The following is a 21,732-nucleotide window of genomic DNA, read 5'->3' as shown; positions in this document are numbered from 1 at the left end:
CCAGGACATGCGAGACAGCCGCATAGCGCTTCCGTCCCTCACAAGTGCGCGGCGAGAGGCGCCCTCAAGCCTGTCCTCTTCACGCTTGTGCCGTACGCGGGACGACAAGCGCACAGTTCACTGAATCATTCCGGCGAAAATCGAAGTCACGCTCCTCTGTGGTGAAGAAGCCTCCTCCGCTATAAAGAACGACGTCGTCATATCGAACCGGCTTTGCTCTGCGTAGGGGCGAATTGATAAAAGGCTCAGCATGATTGACTGCCATGGCGTGTCACTTTCCCGCCCCTCTATATATATCGGCCGTAAAAAGAAGAGAAAAAAGCGACAATTCGCGAAGCGAACTTTGCTGCTTATTTGTCGATCTTCATTGCCCCCAGAGCACACAGGCGCCGGCTCGACGACAGGTTTGTTGCCTGACACGTCACGACTGGGATTCGGCGGGCGCCAGTCGATCGTGCTGACCGTGTGCCCCGGCGGGGCCTCGCGATTGGATGACGTTTTCTTTTGTCGACAATTACTCGCGAGCACGAGGCCCAATTATCGCCGCTCCTTAATTGGCAGTCAATTAACCGCGGTGCATGCGTACCATGCGTGGCTCGTCACTGTTGCCGAGCCGATGTTGGCGCCACCTCGCGGGGAAGGGAACTCATTAGGCGGGCTGAAATTACTCGCGAGAGGCAACACTGGCGTCTGATTAGCCGAGCAGTGGAAGAACTGTCCGTCGTGGGCTCCTTTACTGGCGGCTGCGGACGCACGTGTCACAGCAGCGTACATAGCAACACGGTACGTGACACCCGCCCCAAGAAGCACAGTTCTGTGGCTGTGCAGCAAGTGACGGGGTCTGCATTCTCGTGCACCGTTAAAGCTAGAGAATGAGTCAATTTCCAGCATTCCCCATGCAAAAATTTTTTGCACAGTCTATAGACTGTCCATAGACTTCTGTCTATAAAGACGATAGACTCTCTATAGACAAATACTAGAGAACAGTCTATAGGCAATACAAATGATATAGACAGTCTAAAGACAGTCTATAGATTTATGGTCATACACTTTTAGTAGACATTTAGCTATAGACAGTCTGTAGCCTTACTATAAACTCTATTGCCTTCCTATAGATATTTACTTTTGTCTATTCATTATATATAGACTGTCTATAGACCATTTTTACTACGGCCGTAAAGGCCCAAGTGGGAGTGTATTGAATTCAAGGGGGAATGGTGAATTCTATCCAAAAACTGTGCAGAAAATTTTCCGTAATAACAACAAATTTTTCTACACCGTGTGATAGGCAGCCTCTGCAGGCGAGAACAGTCAGAAAGAAAAAATGACACACACAACTGCACTGAATTGCGCTGAAGTTTGGCGCAGTTGTGTGTGTCGTTTTTCCTTCAATATCCTCGTCGGCAGGCGCTGCTTATGCGATGGTGTCTGAAAACCAGTTAGCCCAGCAACTTACCCTTCTCAAATTTTTCCTAGTATTTTGGGACATGACCATGTAGCAAAAACAAAAAATGCGTAGTAACAACAGAATTTGCTGATGAGTTAAGCAGTGTGTTGTCGTAGTGATAAAACTGCACAAAAATGACACAATACTACCGGAAAGTCTCTCGTTGCGAAAGGACGAAAAACATTTTGTCGTACTCTGGGCGTGACTATATTATATTTTACTACTATACATGATGTATACAGACATCTTCCTGACAAAACCAAGAGTAAAAAAAAGGCAAAAAGATGCTCTGGATATTGACAAAGAGATGGCACACGGCAGTCTTGCTTTTCATTACCAAGTTTAGATGGCGTATTTACCTGATTTGATCAGAATTAATTACAAATCCGCGTCCTATGCAGCAATGACAATCCCCCAATCTTTCGTAGAGCGCACGTTAAAGGAAAAATTGAATTGAATAATGTCGCGCAAACTAAAGACTACAAAAACAAGTGAGTTGAGTTTAGTTTAGTTTATGGGGTTTAACGTCCCAAAGCGACTGAGGCTATGAGAGACGCCGTAGTGAAGGGCTCCGGAAATTTCGACCACCTGGGGTTCTTTAACGTGCACTGACATCGCACAGTACACGGGCCTCTAAATTTCTCCTCCAAAGAAATTCTAGCCGCCGCGGCCGGGATCGAACCCGTGTCTTTCGGGTCAGCAGCCGAGCACCATAGCCACTGAGCCACCGCGGCGGCACAAGTGAGTTGAAATGTGGGTCACATATGAGAGGAACATCCGTCTGTTTCAGACCTCACGAAAGAAGGCAGTTAGGTTTCGTTTTTGTTAATATATTGGCAATTTGATCCCCGTTGTGAAAGAAAATTACATACCAAAGATACCGTAGAAAAAATTAAGCTGTGTATTTATATATCGCATCTGCAAGGCCTTTCCACTCACAAGATAAGTATTGAAACATCTCTGTGCACGTAGAGCGATTGCCAACGCTAAAACTCGTCATAAGCACCAACGCTGCTGGCAGCCAAAGTCTGCGATCTTTTTTCTTCTGTCTGTTTGCAGTCACGCTTCGTGCTACAAATTTTATAACATTCGTGATGATTATTCGTTCCGTTGAATGGTTGCAATTCTACAGTTTCATGGTTCCACAATCCCCGGTTCTTTTCGTTGGATTTGAAACTTGGTCGCATACGTTTTATATTTCCTGTAGGCCACCTCTGCTTCTGGCAAAAAAGTGGCGTAAGTACAGATAAAAAATAAATATTATTATTCGAAGCACACAAAAGAGCCTGCCAACTAGCGTTTAACATTTAGGGCAGATAGCTTGGGTGGGATGCTAGCACATGCATGTATCAAGCAACGCTCCATCTTTTTTCGACGATATTATTCTTGTAAAAGGGGTTATGACCTAGTTTTGGGCGAAGTTATTCGTTTTGAGCGTAGTATGTGATCATCGCAGTCTGACTGTGGTTAGACTTGATAAGTGAATGCGCTCGAGGTCTGCAGCCTGTCCAATGGTGATGCAAGTTGATTAGAATGCACCCCCTCATTAATATGGTGCAGGTGCAATCTGAGCTAAGTGCTCCTCATTTTGGGTTCCTTTGAGTAAGAAGGCGACACATCTATCGCCGTTGCTCTCTTCTCCGAGGGACGGTGAAAATAGGGAAGTTTTGTTTTTAGTGAAAGAGTTGTTCAGAAATAGTTAGCGCTGACATCTCTACGGCCAGGAGTAAAAGCTTGGCAATTGGAGCTTTGCATTGCTTTTCACCAGCGCATGGGCTTAGGAGATATTTCTTCTTCATTTTTTCGCCCCTCGCGTGCATATTTTTTTTCCCCGCTATGTACAGTCAGCAATAAAAGTTCACGGGATGCGTGGGCTCAAGCACAAAACATATCCTCTTGAGACTCGGCAAAAGAAAATTTTTCTAGTAAACTGGACAATGAATTCGCAGGTGCGGTACTCATGGAGGGAGCTTTAGAACCGTAAAAAAGCTCTTTCGCTGCTACTTTTAGGACCTGTGCTGCTACCTAGTGTGTATGGTCGAAGTTGTATCGCTTCCCTCCTCCTCTAGCACTCCCAAAAAGGTGCGAGTCGGTGCGGGGGCGTTTTTTGGTGGTGGGCAGAAAAATAGGCAGGCGGAGTCACATGCATTTGAACAGGTGGCAACGCACGTTTAGCCTTTGTAAAAATGGAACTGACACCCATTTGCGCGTATTTCAGGGACGAAACCATGTATAATGTCTGAAAGCACGCAACTTATAGATCTAAACGCAGTAAGGGCATATCAATCACGTTTTAGGACCCTAACTCTCATAATCTAAACGTTTGAAAAAAAAATAGGCGGCAGGATTTACAGTGCGCAACTGGAAAGGATAATGCAGTACCACCTCCCAACTAAGACACCTGATATTAAGGCCAGAGGGCTGATCACGCAAGACATTTTATACGATTGGCTTGAGTGATAGTCCAGAAAATTATTTTTAACACGCTCGCCCCGAAAACTTTTGCTGCCGAATATACGCCGCAATTGGGGAACAGGATAAGAAATATGTTTGAGAAGCACGGCTTCAACTTATATTCAGCCATGTTTTAACCCCCTTGCATTTCCTTCTCTTCTTCCGCCTCCTCAGCCCCGTTACTTACTTCATCCTTCTGTTCCCTCCTTTTTTCCTTTAAAACCCGTCTCCCCTTTTCCCAGTAGCGAGTAGCCATCTGAAACCTTTTTCTGCTCAACCTCCTTGCCTTTTTTTCTCCTCTCTGTCTGCCATGGTCTCCCTCTTTTATATTCTTGTTTCTTCCCCGTGGTGAGCTGTGGTGCCAGTGAACAGATCCCAGATAATACGGATGACAATTGAGCATACGCAGAACCCACCGTCGTCAAGAAGAACAATACTGTGTAAAGGTAGTCATCGTAAAATTTGCGGCGTCTGTACAAAAAATAAATACATTAAGTCACCAATAATTCGCTTGAAGCCCTGTCTTATGCCACGTCTTTTCATAAAACTCTTGCACGAGCAGTATGATAGCGAAAAAGATAGTAAGATGGCTCCCCCAAAATGTCCTTTGTGTGGCTACATTTTACGCGCGATCTTAACACAACAGTACACTAATGCGAAATTTAAACGCAATACGTATTTATCAACCAGCATGGAACAGGCTTCGCCTGGAGGCCATGCTGTTACCAGGGAACGTCATTCGTTGACAGGTACAATAAATCCAATGTTTATGGCTAATAAAAAAACATTGGCGAGCTATGCGCACAGCTGTCGCCACTGGTCTGCGTTTAATTGATTACGCCTAACGTCAACACTAGGGTTCCTTATTTACGGCCTCATGTGTCTGCCTCTTGAGGCTGGAAAAAGAGGCACAAAAGCCTGTCAGATGCGGCTGCGTCTTATTCTCTCTATCGCATATGCAGTTAACAAAGCGCGCTTTTGCATTAGCTGCTACGCGCTTAAGGAGGAGAAGCGGCCTCAATCAGCACGAGCTAGCAGTAATTCTACATGAGGTCTGCCGCGGAAGCCCATATCTATAGTTAACTGCTCGCGAAGTTGACCGCTCAACATTGGTAAAAAATGACAGATATGATGTAACAAATGGATGAGGTTTTCTACCATAATACCTTGTTTATTTTTTTTTTCGCCAGGACCAATATTCAGTCTTGCAGTCAGGAAAGGAGCAAGGCGCAGGGTTTATGATCTTGTTGCATCAACATTATAATTAGTTGCACTTGAATGCTAGGCCAAAGCAGGAAGTTAAGAAAGTCTAGCTATTCTTATGTTAGAAAAATCTTCTGTTAGAATTCTTATGTTAGAAGAATAATCTAGTTATTCTTATATTTTCATATACGAGGTCTGTTAGAAAAGTATCCGACCTTTGGCCGTTGAAAAAAAACTTGCATAACTGGAGCGTTGCAAACCTAGTCATCTTTAAAGTAGTCTACTTGGGACTCCACACACTTCTCCCAGCGGTGCTGCCATTGTGGTAAGTATTTCGAAAAGGCCCTTTTCGGAATGGAGTTTAGCTCAGCTGTCGTTGCAGCCATAATGTTCTTCTTTGTCTGAAATCGCGCTCCTTTCAATGGCCTTTTAATTTTGGGAACCAGCCAGAAATCGCAGGGGCCATATCAGGACAGTAAGGAGTCTGTTGAACTACAGGAGTCTGGTTTTTCACCAAAAAATCTGATTCGAGTGCGAGGAATGTGCAGGAGCATTGGCGCGATGGGTGCGCGAATTTCCTGTTGACCTCAGCTCCGGGTTATTGCGCCGCACAGCATCATGTAGGCAACGGAGGACATCCCTGTAGTACTCTTTGGTCATTGTTTGACCCTGTAGAGTGCGTACTCGTGGTCTGCCACACAGAGGGTGTCAAAAAAGCAGTCAGCATCACTTTCACATTGCTGCGCAATTGGCGGGCCTTCTTTGGTCTTGGTGACGTGGAATGCTTCCACTCTGACGACTGGGATCTAGTTTCCGGGTCGTACCTGTACACCCAAGACTCGTCACTAGTGATTACGATGTTGATGAAGTCGGGGTCACTGTTTGCGGAATCCAGCATGTCCTGTGAGACCAACACGAAGCTGCTTTTGCTCCACCTTGAGCAGCTTCGGAACGAATTTCGCCGCAACTCTCTCCATGGCCAAATCTTCGGTGATAATGGAATGTGCGGGGAAATCGCTCATGTCCACCTCTTCCTCAATTTCTCGGATAGTCACGCGACAGTCCCGCATCACCATAGCGTTCAGTTCGGCAATGACCTGGTCATTTTGGCATATTGATGGCCGATTAGAGCGTGGCTCGTTCTCCACCGATGTGCGGCCATCTTTAAAACAATTGTAACACTGCTTAAACTGTGTGCTGCTCATAGCATCTTCACCGAAAGCCGTCTGAATATTTCGAATGGTTTCCACTTGGCTGTCGCCAAGTTTATGGCAAAATTTGTTGCAGTAGCGCTGCTCCTTTCACTCCGCCATTTTCCTTGCAATAAAAAACCGACGAGAGCACTGCACACTGCCTCACTCAAACGCTGCTTCCCAGCGACTGACGCTGTCGGCAGGCGGGAAAAAATTCATGCATGCGCATGAAGGTTCAAGGTCGCCTGATGCAAGCGCGCTTGTCTCATATCCATCAGGTGTTCGAAAAAAAAATAAAGTCGGATACTTTCCTAACAGACCTCGTATTGTAGTTTGTGTATGTATCGGTGTCCTTTTCCCATTTGTCATCAATCCACCAGTCTATAACTTTAAAATGCATTTGTTCAGTTGTAAAGTTTTTTCTAGTTTCAAAACTACTTCTCTGTGTAGCAGTCCGTTCAACCGTAAATATTATAATCTGTTTCTATAGTGTGCTTGTATGCGACCTGCCACCGGTGTATGTATGTGTTTATTTTATTTTTATTTTTTTGTAATGACTCTTAGATGAGTCACGGGCGTTTTCAAGCTTTTTCTTTAGCTTTTGGCCTGTGGCTTATTCTAAGCACTGTATGCACATTTGTGAAATAAAGTGAACCTTACAACTACTACTGCTACTAGTTATTGGGCTGGTGATGCTACTTCGAGCTCCGTTCACGTTTTTGAAAAGCCTGCTGTTATTTCTGCATTGAACCAAAAACTTTTAGATAAGGCTCGAAGAATGGCCTGTCAATATTTCGTCATCCATGGTTCCGATTATTGTAGCTCTGCTATCACGCTCCATCCAGATATTTGAAGGCGCAGAAGGAACAATGACACAGTACCACTTATGAGCTCTGGGCGCATTTAGTGCACGCCAGCAGCTGGAGAGAGTGTTTCTTCTATTTATTTATTTTTCTCGAGCCAGAAAGTATCTGAGCATCCCTCTAGAAGAGAGTCACTGCTTTATACGTTTCTGCTCCTTCCTGTTGAATAAAAGGAAGTCAAGGCCCTCAAATTTAAGAAGGGTGTTTTTAATAGCTTTTTTTTGTCTTACTTGTTTTATTTGTCTTTATCTTACTTGTTCATAAGATCTCTACAATGTCTAGGCGGTGGCAAGAAGTGTTTAACCCTTTGTATGGTACGAACAAATTAAAAAAAAAATACTTCGTGAGAGTTGGTAATAGTAAATGTTTTAGACTTGAAATACAAGAAAACCATTTAGAAACGTAATTTTTTTTTTTTTTCAGAACAGGGGGCAAGGGTATGCCTAAGGAACGGTTTGAGCGAGAAATAAAAAGTGGGACAGGGCATGTCTCACGGCATGGATGCCAACATCATAAACACTTGTATTTAAGGCATTTATTAAAATGTTACTAACTTCAACATACTTTTCTCGTCTGAACTTACCATGAAGAAATCGAGACAAGGCTTCACTTCGAACATAATCTTCAGATTGGGGGACAGTCTTGATAAGGCACGAAACATGTGACACTTCAATATGTCGCATGCCTCACCCTTTAACTTTGCTATTCTTCCGAGCTCGTAGAAAACCGCCCTTACATAAAAATTTTTAGACAGTCTATAGAGTGTCTGTAGACTTCTGTCTGTAAATTCTATAGATTGTCTATAGACAAATCCTAGAGAACAGTCTATAGGCAATACAAACGCCATAGACAATCTATAGACAATCTAGAGATTTATGGCCATACACTTTTAGTAGACTTTTGTTTATAAACTATGAATGGTCAAAAGTAATATCTATAGAAAGTCAATATAGTCAATAAGAAGTCTATGGGCTGTCTATAGACCATTTTTATAAGGGCGCGGAGGCACCATTAACTTGTATGACTGCTGAGCGAGCAGCCATTGCCTTGGAATCGCTTTTCCTTCTGTATTTAGTTTCTCGCTTGTTCTGAATATCGAGGATGTTTACTGCTATTGTGGAATGTCTGGCAGGAAATTAGCGGTCACTATAAAGTAAGACGAAGTACAAAGTGCGAAAATTTTTTTCTGACGTTCTACTGCATGAAAGCGTTCACAATGTGCACGACTAGATTAAAGTAAAAGACACTAGGGGGATTCTTTCTGCTGTTGCGAACTCCAAAAGACCTTTGTATCGACGTTCCATACGTGTGTACACTCACGCCCTCCGTTTCTTTCCTAAATTATTCGCGAACACGTAGTCCGGGAGAATGCTCTTCACCATTGCAATCGATACCCGCGTCAATCCGGAGCTTGGAAAATTCGCTATTCGAGTAATTTTCGATCTCTCTTTCGACGTCGAGGAGGGTGATATAAAGCTGAAAACATTCTCTAGTCAGATTGCGCTGTGACTAAACAAGGGAGTAATTACTCATTGGCATTCTCCCAAGCGCAGCCCTACGGCTACAAAGGAAAGGTATACAGCTTTCTCAGAGACTTCGCAGTTAAAGAAAAATTCGTCCTGGCCCGAGGTTTTAACCCGGGACCAGTGCTTCACCGGCGCAGTCGCTCTACCAACAGAGCTAACCGGGACGGCAAGCTTGTGGCAACCATTAGCTTGTCATCCCTGTTAGCTCAGTTGGTAGAGCAACCATAAGGTTATTTTTGCTCCCAGTCCCAACTTTCGACAGATGCCCGTTGTAACTTTTGTTGCCGCCGTTGCCGAGGAGATTCACTGCCTTCCAGGTCTCTCTGAAGGTACCGGGGATGTGCTGAACGATTCCGTACCGCCAGCAGCATAGCGGACGCAGTTTTCTGCAAGACGTCTCGTGGTCGACCATAGCACTGCACGGCGCAGTGGTTCAAAGCACTGCGCACGAGAAATTTTTGTTGACTGGAAAGTGTAGCATGAAGAGCTCCGTAATTGTAATGGCTCGTTTCTGACATGGTAGAGATCAAAGTGTACATTGTATATTTTTTATTATCCTATTCTGTCTGTATACATTTAATATTGTGAATTTTTGTGCCAGTCTCTCAATTTGCCAATCGAAGATATTTTCTTTAATAAGCAATGTAGACTATGTTTATGTTCATGTCATTATAAAGAATTTGGTTACCTACGCTATGAGGAGTCGCAATAAAAAGGTTTTAATCTGTTGGGTGAAACAAAAAAATTTACTCACACCACACAGCAATTGCCTGTTTTCCCGCCCTAAAGAAAGTAGTTAAGAGCGTTTCAACGAAGATAAGCGGAGCACCAAGCCAAGGGAAAACTTGTACCTATTGTACCACCTTACGCAAGGTGGGAACGGGGGATCGAACCAGCACCTTACGCATGCGATATGGATGCTAAAAGTAGTAGTAGTAGTAGTAGAATACTTTTATTCGACCATGATTTACAGGCCGAGCATGTCGACCGCCTGGGCGACCAGAAGTCGCTGTTCTTCTTCCCCTTCAGCGCCAAGCCAGTCGAGCCAGGTGGTGATGGATAGAGAGGGTGGGGGGAAGGAACCCGACTGCTGAGCAGCCGGGCAATAGAAGAGGCAATGGGCCAGGTCCGCATAGATACAGGGGCAGTTGGGACAGGAAGGGTCCGATCGATAGCGATAGATTAAGAGGCGGGACGGGGTGATAACTGCATTCATCTGAATGTGCCGAAGAAGGCCACTTGTCTAACCCACACCACCTCACCCGTGGCACTCCTCAAGGTGCTGTTCTCTCTCCTACCCTTTTCAATCTCGCTATGGCCCCTCTCGCCTCCCAGCTAGCTGAAATTCCCGACCTGCATCGTATATTTTACGCCGATGACATCACTCTCTGGTGTTCGTCTGGCTCTCCCGGTCACGTACAGGACACCCTGCAACGTGGCCTAGATCTCATCGACTCCTTTCTCACCACCGCTGGCCTCTCTCCTGCTGCTAAAAGCACTATGTCAGCTCTGCGGTGGAGACTAAACGCATGCCATTGGTTTGTTGCAGCTTTGTGTGCGGTACATTGGTTATTGGTCCATACCTGAAAAAGTGTTCGGGCATTCAGCACGGAAGAGAACACCGACGCAGGAAGGCGCGGTTAGCAAAAAAACAAAAACGGAACGGAAAGTGAGCGGTGAGACACACACTCACCCGTGATTTGTTATTTGTTTGTTTTTCCTTTCCAGCTCTCCGACCGCGGTTGCCGCACAAGACAGCCGCAGTTTCGATGAATAACGGCCTGCGCCTACATATTCACAATACGCTCCAGAACTTCGAAAGTCACGCCCTTGCATGTATTATGAGCCTAGTAGCTGCAACTCATTAGAATTCGTTTAGCGGCGTCCGTGACTCCTAATTCTGTTCTCTACCTGGGTATTTTCGAGTGGCAAAGTTTTAAGCTTGTCTGCTGCATACAGAGTGGTCCGAGCAGCAAAAATTCTGGCCCTTAATAAGCCTGAACGCGAAGGAGCACAAGAAAATAACAAAAAAAGAAAACACAAAATAAGCAGCATGACACGGGGCCCATGCCCCATCCAAGGACAAGCCGTTCTACAAGGTTGAAACGAACATTCGTGTTGTGCGGAAGTCGCCTCAAGACGTTATCCAATTAGCATGGCCGGTTCCTCTAGGTTCCACTTGCGAGAACTGCCCTTCCAGAATTCAGGAGGCGGCGCCTTCAAAGCGGCGGGCAGCCGTCAAAGCCGCAGCCAATTCGTCGTAAGTGAGAATTCCTTTAGGTGCCCCATAATCATTTTGGAAACGCAACTGCTTCCCGCTACTTCCTTTAGCTTTCGGCGAAAATTCTGATTACCATCCTTTCTCGCACTCTCCTTTCCCTTTGCCCCACGTTTGGAGACAATTGAGAGAAAATTGGAGAGGAAGCCTTTGCTCGGGCACTCTCAGAAACTGAATGTGGCAACACGAAAGATTGAATTCGGTGCCGCTTCAAAAATTACAAGACGAGAATCGACAATGGCAGTGGCGGAAACTTAATTGGATCTTAATGCAGCTGCCTCCAAGTGTCCTAGTGGCTCATTATTTGTTTCCTAACAATTTGGCTGCTTTCTCACGCCACAACGTTCGTGTGTGTTGAAGTAGCTTTGTGCTGCAAGCCGGCGACCATATCCGTTAAGCAGATTTAAGTTGCTTTTACTATGCGTATTTACTGCTTGACAGGAATAGCAACCAACTGATAATCCACGTATATCGCAATGTATTTTTCTTCTCCTTTCTAATCAATTATTTTACAGCGATAAAATAGTTACGCTATTTCTTTCGATTGATGAAAACCAAACATGAAAAGAAATGGTAGAAACACTAACCTACACTGCTCGCTTAGAGTGAGTGTTGGCTTCCGTCATGTTAGTACTGCTGGCAAAACCTGTCTAAAGAAAATGGCGAGAAAATGGTACCACGTTAACTGTTGAGAAAAGAAAGACTTTGAGAAGTTGGCATAGAAAGCACCGTATTTAAAAATATGAAGGACGGTGAACTCACCTGAAAAAAAAAAAATTGGCAGAATGGTTACCACTGGTTAATGCGAGATTCAGCTGACACATGTTGGGGTATTTATACTTAACGATATGTTGGGGTAGAGAGTTTTAGTGTGACCTCACGTCTGCATAGCTCTAGGGCTCATTTCAGTTTCCCAGACGTAGTCGTATTTCTTGTAGGTCCCCTCTCCAGTCCGCCGCTCTAGAAGAACAGCGGCGCCGATGATCCTTTCTAGGACGGCACGTTTCGCAGCAGCCGCTGCAGACGAGCCGTGCTACGTTGCTCTGACCTCGCCATACCCTCCCCCCTCCTTTTACGGTAACCATTTGCTTATCATGGAAAGAGGACCGTATGGTGAGAGCGTAGTCAGGCGTACCACGGTAACCACCCGATAGTCAACCTCTGGTTCTTCGCTTTCGCCACACCCTCCTCCACATGATAACCCCCTTCCGGCCGGTGACTGTTGTAGCCACCCTCTTGTTATGCCTCCCCATGCTGTCGCCGTACCCTGCCCCTTACACGGAAACCCTCCTCGTCCTTCCAGGGTAATTACCCTCCGGGTGGTTTTCGGGGCAACCATAAAGCCATTATAAAGACCCCTTCCATGGTACCTGTCCTTGTCCTTTGCAGGTGGAATCCCCCAACCATCCTCCGGTTGGGGAAGCTTCCGCTTTCCAGAAACCTTTCTCCTTTCATGGCAACCACTCTCCGGACGCCTCCTGTGGCAATCAGCCACCGGTTACGCATTTCCGAACTCACGTAATACCTTCCTCTTTGTAAGGCAACCACCTCCTGAGTGGTTCTCATAGCAACGCGCCCACCGGTTACGCCGACGGCTACGAAAAGCTGCAACATAATACTACTACTCCTACTACTACTACTCGTACTACTACTACTACTACTACTACTACTCTACTACTACTACTACTACTACTACTACTACTACTACTACTACTACTACTACTACTACTACTACTACTGCTACTACTAGAGAAAAACCAGAAACGGGCGCTTAACAGCTATCGGTGTAAAAAGGAGTTCATTCAGCTAATGGCGGCCGCGAACTGAAGCAGGCCTTCTGCATGAGCTAACCTAGCATTTTCTGAAGGAGTTAGCGCAAAAAACGGACAAGGGACAGAAAGAAAGGACACATAAGACATTCACGAGCTCTCGTGAATGTCTTATGTGTCCTTTCTTTATGTCCCTTGTCCGTTTTTTTGCGCTAACTCCTTCAGAAAATGCATCACCAACTAGCCCGGCAGCTTGCTAACCAAGCATCTACACTTTGCTTTATTTTTATTTTATTTTTCTTTCTGCTGTGCAAAATCTTTTTTTATCTAAGTTATTTGTTCCACTTCTAATCAGTTCAAACCATTTGTACTTAGTGGCATGGGCTGGGAGAGTTTTAATTTTTAGTGTTCCTTTTTAGAGCGCACTGGTGAATTCCTTTCATTTCAGACGCTGCACTCCGAAAACGAATACGCCTATATGGGAGTGAAAACGGAGTCAGCTGTCCTGTAGCGCACGCCCATTTCTAAAAGGGTGTGTTCTAGAGGGCACCTTGCTCACTTTTCACTCCTTTCTGTTTTAGTGCAGAAGTGCAGCTCTGACGTTTCAGGAGACTGCTTTGGAGGCATACCGGGCGTTCCAGAAAAAACTTAGTAATTTTCAAAAATAGACTTTTTGGGGTGTTGGCGGACACCTAAAAGCGAGTGAGTTGTCGTAGGTAATCAGCTGGTTTACTTATTCCTGATAATTAACTTTTTAACTAGCACAGCTAGGCAACTGGTTGCAATTAAAGATTTGCAGCCGGTCGTTAGCAATAGCCATATCAGCTTTCAGAATTTTGAAAACGTGATTGCGCTCGGCGCTGTGGCTCTACAAAATCTGGCTAAATCGGGCTAAAATTCATATAGGTACTTCAGAAATGCATTCAGGCAAAGCAACCTTTACAGTGCACAAAGCTAGTCAACAAACCCCAAGTTTGTATTGCCACAGCGCCAAAGCTAATCGCGTTTTCTAGATTCTAAAAACTGATATGGCTATTACTAACGACCGGCTACAAATCTCTGATTGCAACTAGCGCCTAACTCTAATAATTAAAGAGTTATTTATTAAAAATCATTTAACTAGCCTACTACTTAAAACGATTCACCGGTTTTCTGGTGTCGGTCAGCACTGGTAACACTTATGCTGAAAAGGCGATATTTTTGCCAGAAAAAAGCCTATTTTCCAGAATTACTTAGAGTCTTTCTTGAAACACCAGGTATAGACAAATCCAAGGCCATACCGCCAACATACTTCGCGACATAATTTGTCGTTTTATGCTCTACAGCATCGACGAGTGCCAAGTTTGCTGTTCTTTTTGCTGCGGTTGGCCAAGTTAAACTGGAAACACTCTCCAGAAGCTCCGTTCAAAACGGCACTCCAAGGCAACTCCTTACGACGCAACCGCGGAGCCAAGTCAGCGCACAGGGAACGCGTCACAGGCGTGAATCGTCGCCCAAGCCGTTTTCTGGAGCGCTTTTTCTAAACAAACGAGCAGCATCTGCCTGCTGCTGTGCCGGTGACAGGACGAGAGATTGCGCATTTGCTTGCACAAAGAAGACGCAGCAGCCACGCTCGAGGCCACTCGCCATTTGCGGCTTGCTCTATCTCCGTTTTATTTACCATCAGCCCTTCTCACCGCCACGCGTTAGTACACGCGCAAAAAAAAAAAGAATAAGTGGGCATAAAAGGCGAGCAGCAGCGATCGCACCGCGCGGGAGTCGACATCTCACTAGGCGACACTAACGGCAATCTTGCGCGCATGCGCCTCTCTCTGGCTGGCATCGCATGCAAGGCTGCGTAATAAAGCAGTCAGAGCGCCGATTTAGTGGCGCTGGTACAGAACTGAAAAGCTGCTCCTAATACGCTCCTTCAGGGTGTATACCACGGCAGCCATGGTAAAAACACGTTTGAGCTATACCCGGATTCTGAACGCCAGAATAATTATTGTATTACATATGTGTTTTTACACGCGTGCGAAAGCGTTTTATGGCTCATCGGCAATGAGAACCGGAGTTGGCGTTGACCGGAAGCAGTGGTACCAAAATTCCAAGATGACGTCACCGTCGTATCAAAGAAAGATAAATTTCTTCCGAATGTGCGGGGAATTGAAACCACGACTTTAAAATTGCGAAATCAGCGCACGAGCTATAGGCCACAAGCCACGTTGCCTCGTGGCGAACAAATGTGAAGCTAGTATATGCGTTCTCTTAGGATTGGTTTTTTTTTTTAAGGTTTATGGGAATTTAACGTCCCAAAGAGACTCAGGCTATGAGGGACACCGTAGTGGAGGGCTCCGGAAATTTCGACCACCTGGGGTTCTTTAACGTGCACTGACATCGCACTGCGCACGGGCCTCTAGATTTTCGCTTCCATCGAAATTCGACCGCCGCGGCCGGGATCGAACCCGCGTCTTGCGGGTCAGCAGCCGAGTTCCATGTAACCACTGAGCCACCGCGGCAGCTTTCCCTTGTGATTGACTGTATGCTAATAAGTAGGTGTGTCATTAGAAAGGAAGGTAAAAAATTGAAAAATGAATGCAAAAATAAATATAGAAAGCAAACAAACATAAAAACGGCAATCCTTTTGCATTCAAAGCACTTCAGTAGTCTTAAGTGCTCTCTCTAAATATTTTTATGTCTCTGGTGACCGCGCTTTCCAAGTAAAGCAAAGCTGATTCATCAACCCCTGTCTCATCCTTAGACAGCTTTCCTCACTGGTAGACATATTATTGAGAGAACAGGTGTAGCCTTCGTCGATGGCAGTGAAAAAAACCTGCGGCAGTATGCCTTAAAGCATACTCTGCTGATATACCCAACCAGATTCGAAATACGCAGTGTACCACGAAGCAATCAAGAGTGTTTGGCTGGTGTAGGTTGGTCATGGTAGCGTCATCTTCAAAAGAAGAACCGCAGCGCCGCACTCGGCAGCCGGTAAAGGGGAGCCAGCCACTGTTGTCGCTTTATAACGCCATGGCTACTCGTATCCTGCCAGTTATCGCCACCGCAGCGACACCCAGAGCGAGGCAGCTGCCACGCCTTTCCTTTCAGCGTAATCTCCTCCCTCTGGTCCGCCGCCATGTCATGCGCTGTGGCAGTGCTCTACCGAAACTGTTGGCGTGTGAAGCCTTATCAATACAACTTAATAAATACCAAATGTGGCATATCTTTGCGGTCTACTTTTTGCCAGTCACGCAACCAGTGTTAGTGTTAGTTGGATGACGCCACCTTTCGGACCATAAGCATATCAGACGGACATGAAATCTCGGATGCCATGGGGGAGGAGTAGAGACACCATATTGTTGGATTCATAATTTTTCTTTGCAATTGTGTCCTGGAAGATGGTATTCACGAGTAAAAACGTGTTCACCTAAGACAGCTCAACAGTTTAAAGTGATTTCTTTTTCTCATGTCGTTCCGATTTCAAAAGCCTAACGGTGGCTGCAGCGTGAGACGCGTTGAGGTCACATGAGGCGTGCATAAAGTGCCGTATAATTGCTGCTTGTTCAATTTTTGTCATTCCAACTTTTCAGCAGGCTTGAGCAGGAGTTCATTTGAATTAAAACAAATAAAGCAGCGACCATACTGGAGTGGTATGCCTCACGTGGACGCCGCTCGTTTTTGCGTCGTAGCCATTGTTTGGTTGTTGAAAGTGAAACCGGAGCAACATTAGAGAAAAAAATTCAAAAAATAGTTATCAATTGTTGACGCAGTATACAAGGCTTCCTGTGTTTTATAAAGTTCTGAGCATCTAAAGAATTAAACTGATGGCAAGGCTCAAAGGACAAAAAAAAATTTTTTGAAAACAGCTTAAACTTCGTGACTACTCCTTCAAGCGAACGCGCCTTCGAACAGACGTCCTATCATGGCGCTCCGAAGGGGCCGCCGATGACCGCCGTTCCGCGTCGGTGGTGTTCTTCGTTGTCCTAGCAGTCCCGTCAAGTGTTAAGGTGAAAACTGTGTTATCTAATTCCGTGGCGACTTTCAGCGCGGGGAACTGAAACTTCGGCGCCGATAACACTGGCGCACAAGGGTGGAACAAAAACTCACCCGCAGGAGCAGTATGCCTGCTATTCTTGCCAGTCGTGTTTCGTTTAGATGCCGTGCTTGTTCTGCTACGTCATTCTTTATTGTAAATGCGCGGCCGTCATTTATCGAACGCATACATGCACCACATTTTCTCGAGGAGGGGCCCATAATCTACGAAACGATAATTAAAAATCGCAGACATGTTACAGCTGCTAGTGCTAGCAACGAATCCTGTATGCAAGCCAGCTGTGGCTGTTGTCCAGGTCATGGCGAGCAACATGCCATCTTATCATTATGTCTACGCGTGAAAGACAGTAAAACGAGGGACTCTGTTCAAGACATGGGTTACACTATTTGGCACACTACTGCTTCTGCTGCTGTGCCGGGTGGCTGCGGCTTCCGGGTCAGACTCACCTTTCAGCCATGCATCCTCGAAGTGTGGTTTCCCTCGTGATAGTCGGCGTCTTCGCCTTGACCGTCATCTTGACCGTGGCCCTCATTTACGGTAAGCTCTTCGGGGAGTGTGTAAGCTGTGTACAGGCATTAGCACCGTCTATTGTGCCTCCTAAGTGCGGGTTTGGCACTCCGCAAGAAGCCACCCTATAAGCAAGACACTGTCCTAGTCCGGTGGATTGTCTCGCTGCTCCGGCTACCACTGCAGAGTGTTGTTGCGGGATGATGTCGGGGCGACGGATGCCCCTAATGGGCATCCGGTATACCGAAATTCGAGACGGATGCCCCTAATGGGCATCCGTCTGCAGTGAACCAACTAGCCCGCAAGAACGTTCTACTTTGCCCCTAATGGCTCTGCTCTAGACACTGAACTTATGCTTTACTTGGGCACTAAAGACAGTTCTGTGCACCGTAAATATGATTCCAGGGAGTTTTTCTGGCTATCGAGACACCGTTAATTGTGTTCCGTTCGTACTCAGTCTATTCCTTTGTTATTTTTCGCCAGAAGAAGCAGAAGAGGTCACTTTGCTGTTCTTTCCGGCGCTTTCAACGCAGCTGCGAAACTATGGTGTCGTCTATGTAGAAACAATAAGGGGCGAGGTTTGGGGAGGGGGGGGGGGGGTATTTTGACTGCGATCGTAATTTAGGACCGATTTGTTCATTTTGCTTTTCCTCACAGCGCTGACCGCTGCGTGAGCCTGCATTCCAAATGCCGCATACCGAAATTCTAATTTCACCTGTTACTGCGTATTGCGAGTTGGTCATGACAGCGTGGGTAACGTCGCCGAAGTTGCCTTAATTTTCAGCGCACGAAAATTCGAATTCACTTCACTGCTCCTCCAAAAGCTGCAGCTTCAACGACTGACGCTTCCATTCGATAGCGCAATGACTTCCATCTGTCCTTCACAGAGCATACCTCATGTAATCACAATACAGGGCAGGCCATGAGCTGTTGTAGGAACACCTAGGTGTCTAGCTTCTCAGGTGTTGGTTTAAAATTTCAACCTTCGGGACGAGCTCGAAGGCAAGAACAATCCCATTAAGCAGCAAAATATAGCCATCGTTTCAGGCTCTGTGTTTGCCCTCGCTTGCCACTGAGTTGCGCAGCACTCAGTGGAAGGACTGTTCGCACTATTCGCCCACAGACGACGTTATTAGTGAATAGCCTAATATCCCTGATCCTGGAGTATTCGGTACGTCTACCGTTGCGCGCAGCGTTCGCACAAGGCCAAGGGCATATTTATCAGTCTGTGCAGTGACTCCGGACAAGCCCCATTTACGGTAAGAAAAAACAACGCGTTGCTGTTTGTTTCTTCAACGTTCTAGCAAAGCCCCTGAAGCTGTCCAGTCATTTATGCGTACGAGCACTTCGCACCCGCTAATTTTAATTAACAAAGAAGAAAGCGTATTGATCCCGCAGGCAGGCAGAAATTAAGTAAATTCTAAGCTGCGGGTTATAACGTCACGAAGCGACTCATGAGCTATGAGGGACGCCGTATTAGAGGGGCTCCGGATTAAGTTAGACCACCTGCGGTCCTTTCACTTGCGCTGGCATCGTACAGCACACAGGCCTTTTTAGTATTTCGCCTCCATCAAATTACATCCACCGTGGACGTGATTTGACCCTCGACCTTTAGAGTTCAAAGCTCATGCATCATTGATCTTCAGATAACGCTGTATGCGCATTCGAGAGCATTCATTCCGCTCGTCGCCTAGAATCATCCCGGATTTTGTCATCCAATTTTCTGCGACAGCTGGGATGGTGCGAAATACGGCTGTCAGTTGGAGTGTTCGATTTAGTAACTCTGGGCACGCATGTAAGGGGCATGTTCCATCTGAGCCGACGCACTAGCATTGGTGCCACGGTAAGCCCGAGTGAATGTCTCGCGACCTGAGTGACGTCACTGTTGGGGCCAATTGATGATGGGTATTTGTTCATTCAGAGTGGCGCGTAACTATGGCGTGATGCATAACGACACTTAGACACTTAATTTTGGCCAATCGTCTTGAAGCGTTGTTATGGTGGCATGCATGACGATACTTCGTTTTGACCGATAAGCGTGACGCGTTGCATCTGGTATGTTACGCCAACGACAGAGCATAAACAGGAAACAGCCTTAAAAGCTGTCGCTGTAAGCGCTCTATATTGCAGGATCATTGTACTTCCCCTAGCCGTGGACACATTGCTAAATAGCGATAGTTTTCAAGTGATGTCAAGTGCGCTATCTTTGCCAGCTTCGGCGGTGTATGCTAGAACCAGTAGGCGAAAGCTTATCAGCAAAGCACCAACGCTTGCGCTTTGATTTCTAAACCTAAAGATGGCATTAAGAGTAGAAAGCAGGGCTAGTTGGTCGCTAGTGCAATTGTGAGCATCTCGGCGACGCAAAGGGACACGAACGAAGGCAAAGGATCGGCGTTCGTCCTGTATCCTCTGCCTTCATCCGCCCCGGGATGTCTCACAATTGTACTAAAAATGGCGACGGCTATAATGTCGGTGAAAACTGTGTATACGCTAATCCCAACTAGGTCCTAAACTGGGCCCATAATAATATTAAATAAGGCAAATCAATAAAATGAGCCTTGGCTGGTTGGAGTATGGGTCTATTACAGCAAGAGGGTGATTTGGAGGGTGTTGATCTTTGCAAAAAAGTACCCGCCTCTTGCCTACTGTCATTACAAATACAAATGTCTATCGTGTGCTGTGGTGCAGGCGTCAAGCCAGGTTAAAGTTGCCACTCCGTGTTCCTCCCTAAACAAGTGCAGGATGCATTAGCTGGCGGTTGACATAAAGCGGCATTAATTGCGGTTAACAGCGCAGTCATCACGTTGTGCTGTCACGCAGGGGCATATTGCAATGTGTTCGCCCGCTAGCGGCATCAAGTCGGAAACTCAGTTGAGGTCTGGAGACACTATCTTTAATGGACTCCTTCTGCTCACGTTATTGCCGGTCCCGTAGTCAATTGTGTAAAATAAATGAAAACGTAGTCGCTGCAACGCAAAACGAATTACGCTGGCGTATACAGAGGCATCGGCTGACAGGAAAAAGTGACTGAACTTACCTGGCGTCTGATATGCATACCCATGCATATCGGATATGCATACCATATGCATAGGGCACAGTTTGGCATCTCCGTAGCTTAATTGGTTTAAAGCACCTTACTTCATTATTTTGCTGTACATTCTTGTTTGGTTCACATTTGCAATGTGCCGTACAGTCATGAACAGAAGTTGGCAGGATGAGGATTCACCGAAAAAAATTATTACTGCTCTGCCTCGCTAGCAAGTCAGTTGGTATTTTTCTAGCAGCTGGAGAACGCATATATCCGCACGCTTCTATGCATTTCCTTGACCTGCTGTGCCTGACAGCACCGCGATAATTTTTTTTCGCAAATCCGCATCCCGCAAACTCATGTCCATGGCTGTACGTGACTAGTAAACACAAGCTCAATTAGAATTCATACGCGAAAGTTATCAGCTACACCGCTGACATGTATTATTGAAGTCAGTAGTTGTATTGCGCCTTCCTGATACTTCCTTGTGCCTCGCTCGATTTGTGGGTATCCTTAATTAACACTAAGTCGTTCATATCGAGAAAACACCCGAAAACTTAATTTGGGGTGGTTCACAGGGCGCTACCTATCATCCATGGAGCCTCGAACACTATTCAAAACTAAATACGTTAAACCCCGTGCCATTACTGGCCTAATATGGAGCCTAACGTACAATACATAAAATGTTCAGATTAGAAAACGACCGCTGTTCATTTCTTTGTGTGCGCGCGAGCGTATTCTAAGCGGCCATTACTGTTTCCTTTCAGTTCCATACCTCAAAGCTCGATCCCGCGGAACCTCAGCTTCCATTCCACAGGGGTACTCCCAAGCGCCCGCGAAAGCCGGAAGCCGTTCAGTTTCCACTTCAACAGCGGCGCTGCCCACGGTTTCCACCGTCACCGACACGAGCGTAGCCGTCGGCCATGGTCGCTATTTGCAGCGTCCCAAGGGCGTCCACGTCCTGGCGGCTGTGCTCGGTCTGCTCGGGCTGTGGCTACTGCGCTCCTCCGGACTCCTCCTACCGGCACTGGTCGCCGTGTCGGCCGTGGCAGCCCTGCTGCTGCCCCTCGGTCGAATGCTGCCTGCAGAGACCGGAACCTCCTGCGGACTCAGCGCCATCTGTCGCCTCACCGCGGCGGCAAGAACCAACGTGTACCTGCGCCTGGACGCGGTTGGACTTCCGGTTCCTTACGTGAGGCTCCTGGAGTACCTGCTTTCGATCCTCGAGACTGTGGACTGCGACCGCGTCGAGGACAGTTGCAGTCGCATCTCGCTGTCAGGCATGCTTCCTTTCTGACGCGCGCTCGGGTACGGAAAAGCTGTCCTGGACAGCGCCTCGGGTCTAACCACTGGATGAAGCGTAAACCTCACCGGGCGTGGCTGTTTTTAGCGGGAACGAAAGAAGCGAACTACCTTGTTCTCAGTTCTCAT

General features: G+C 46.4%; 1 protein-coding gene and 1 pseudogene across 1 annotated transcript; one reads left to right on the top strand and one right to left on the bottom strand.

Annotated features, from left to right (window-relative positions):
* The window catches only part of LOC149335017 (uncharacterized), a 24,155-nt pseudogene extending 6,932 nt beyond the window's left edge, over positions 1–17,223 (bottom strand).
* LOC149335016 (uncharacterized) lies at positions 17,182–21,732 on the top strand. The gene is made up of 2 exons (XM_089553722.1): positions 17,182–17,303; positions 21,069–21,732. Exons 1-2 carry the CDS (start codon positions 17,222–17,224, stop codon positions 21,596–21,598), a joined length of 612 nt encoding a protein of 203 aa, XP_089409848.1. The 5' UTR covers positions 17,182–17,221; the 3' UTR covers positions 21,599–21,732.

Source organism: Amblyomma mixtum, chromosome 7 (genome assembly GCF_055824585.1).
Source record: "Amblyomma mixtum isolate Tamu chromosome 7, ASM5582458v1, whole genome shotgun sequence".
NCBI lineage: Eukaryota > Metazoa > Arthropoda > Arachnida > Ixodida > Ixodidae > Amblyomma > Amblyomma mixtum.
Note: the sequence above shows the minus strand (reverse complement) of the source record. Positions and strands in the feature narration are given on the sequence as shown.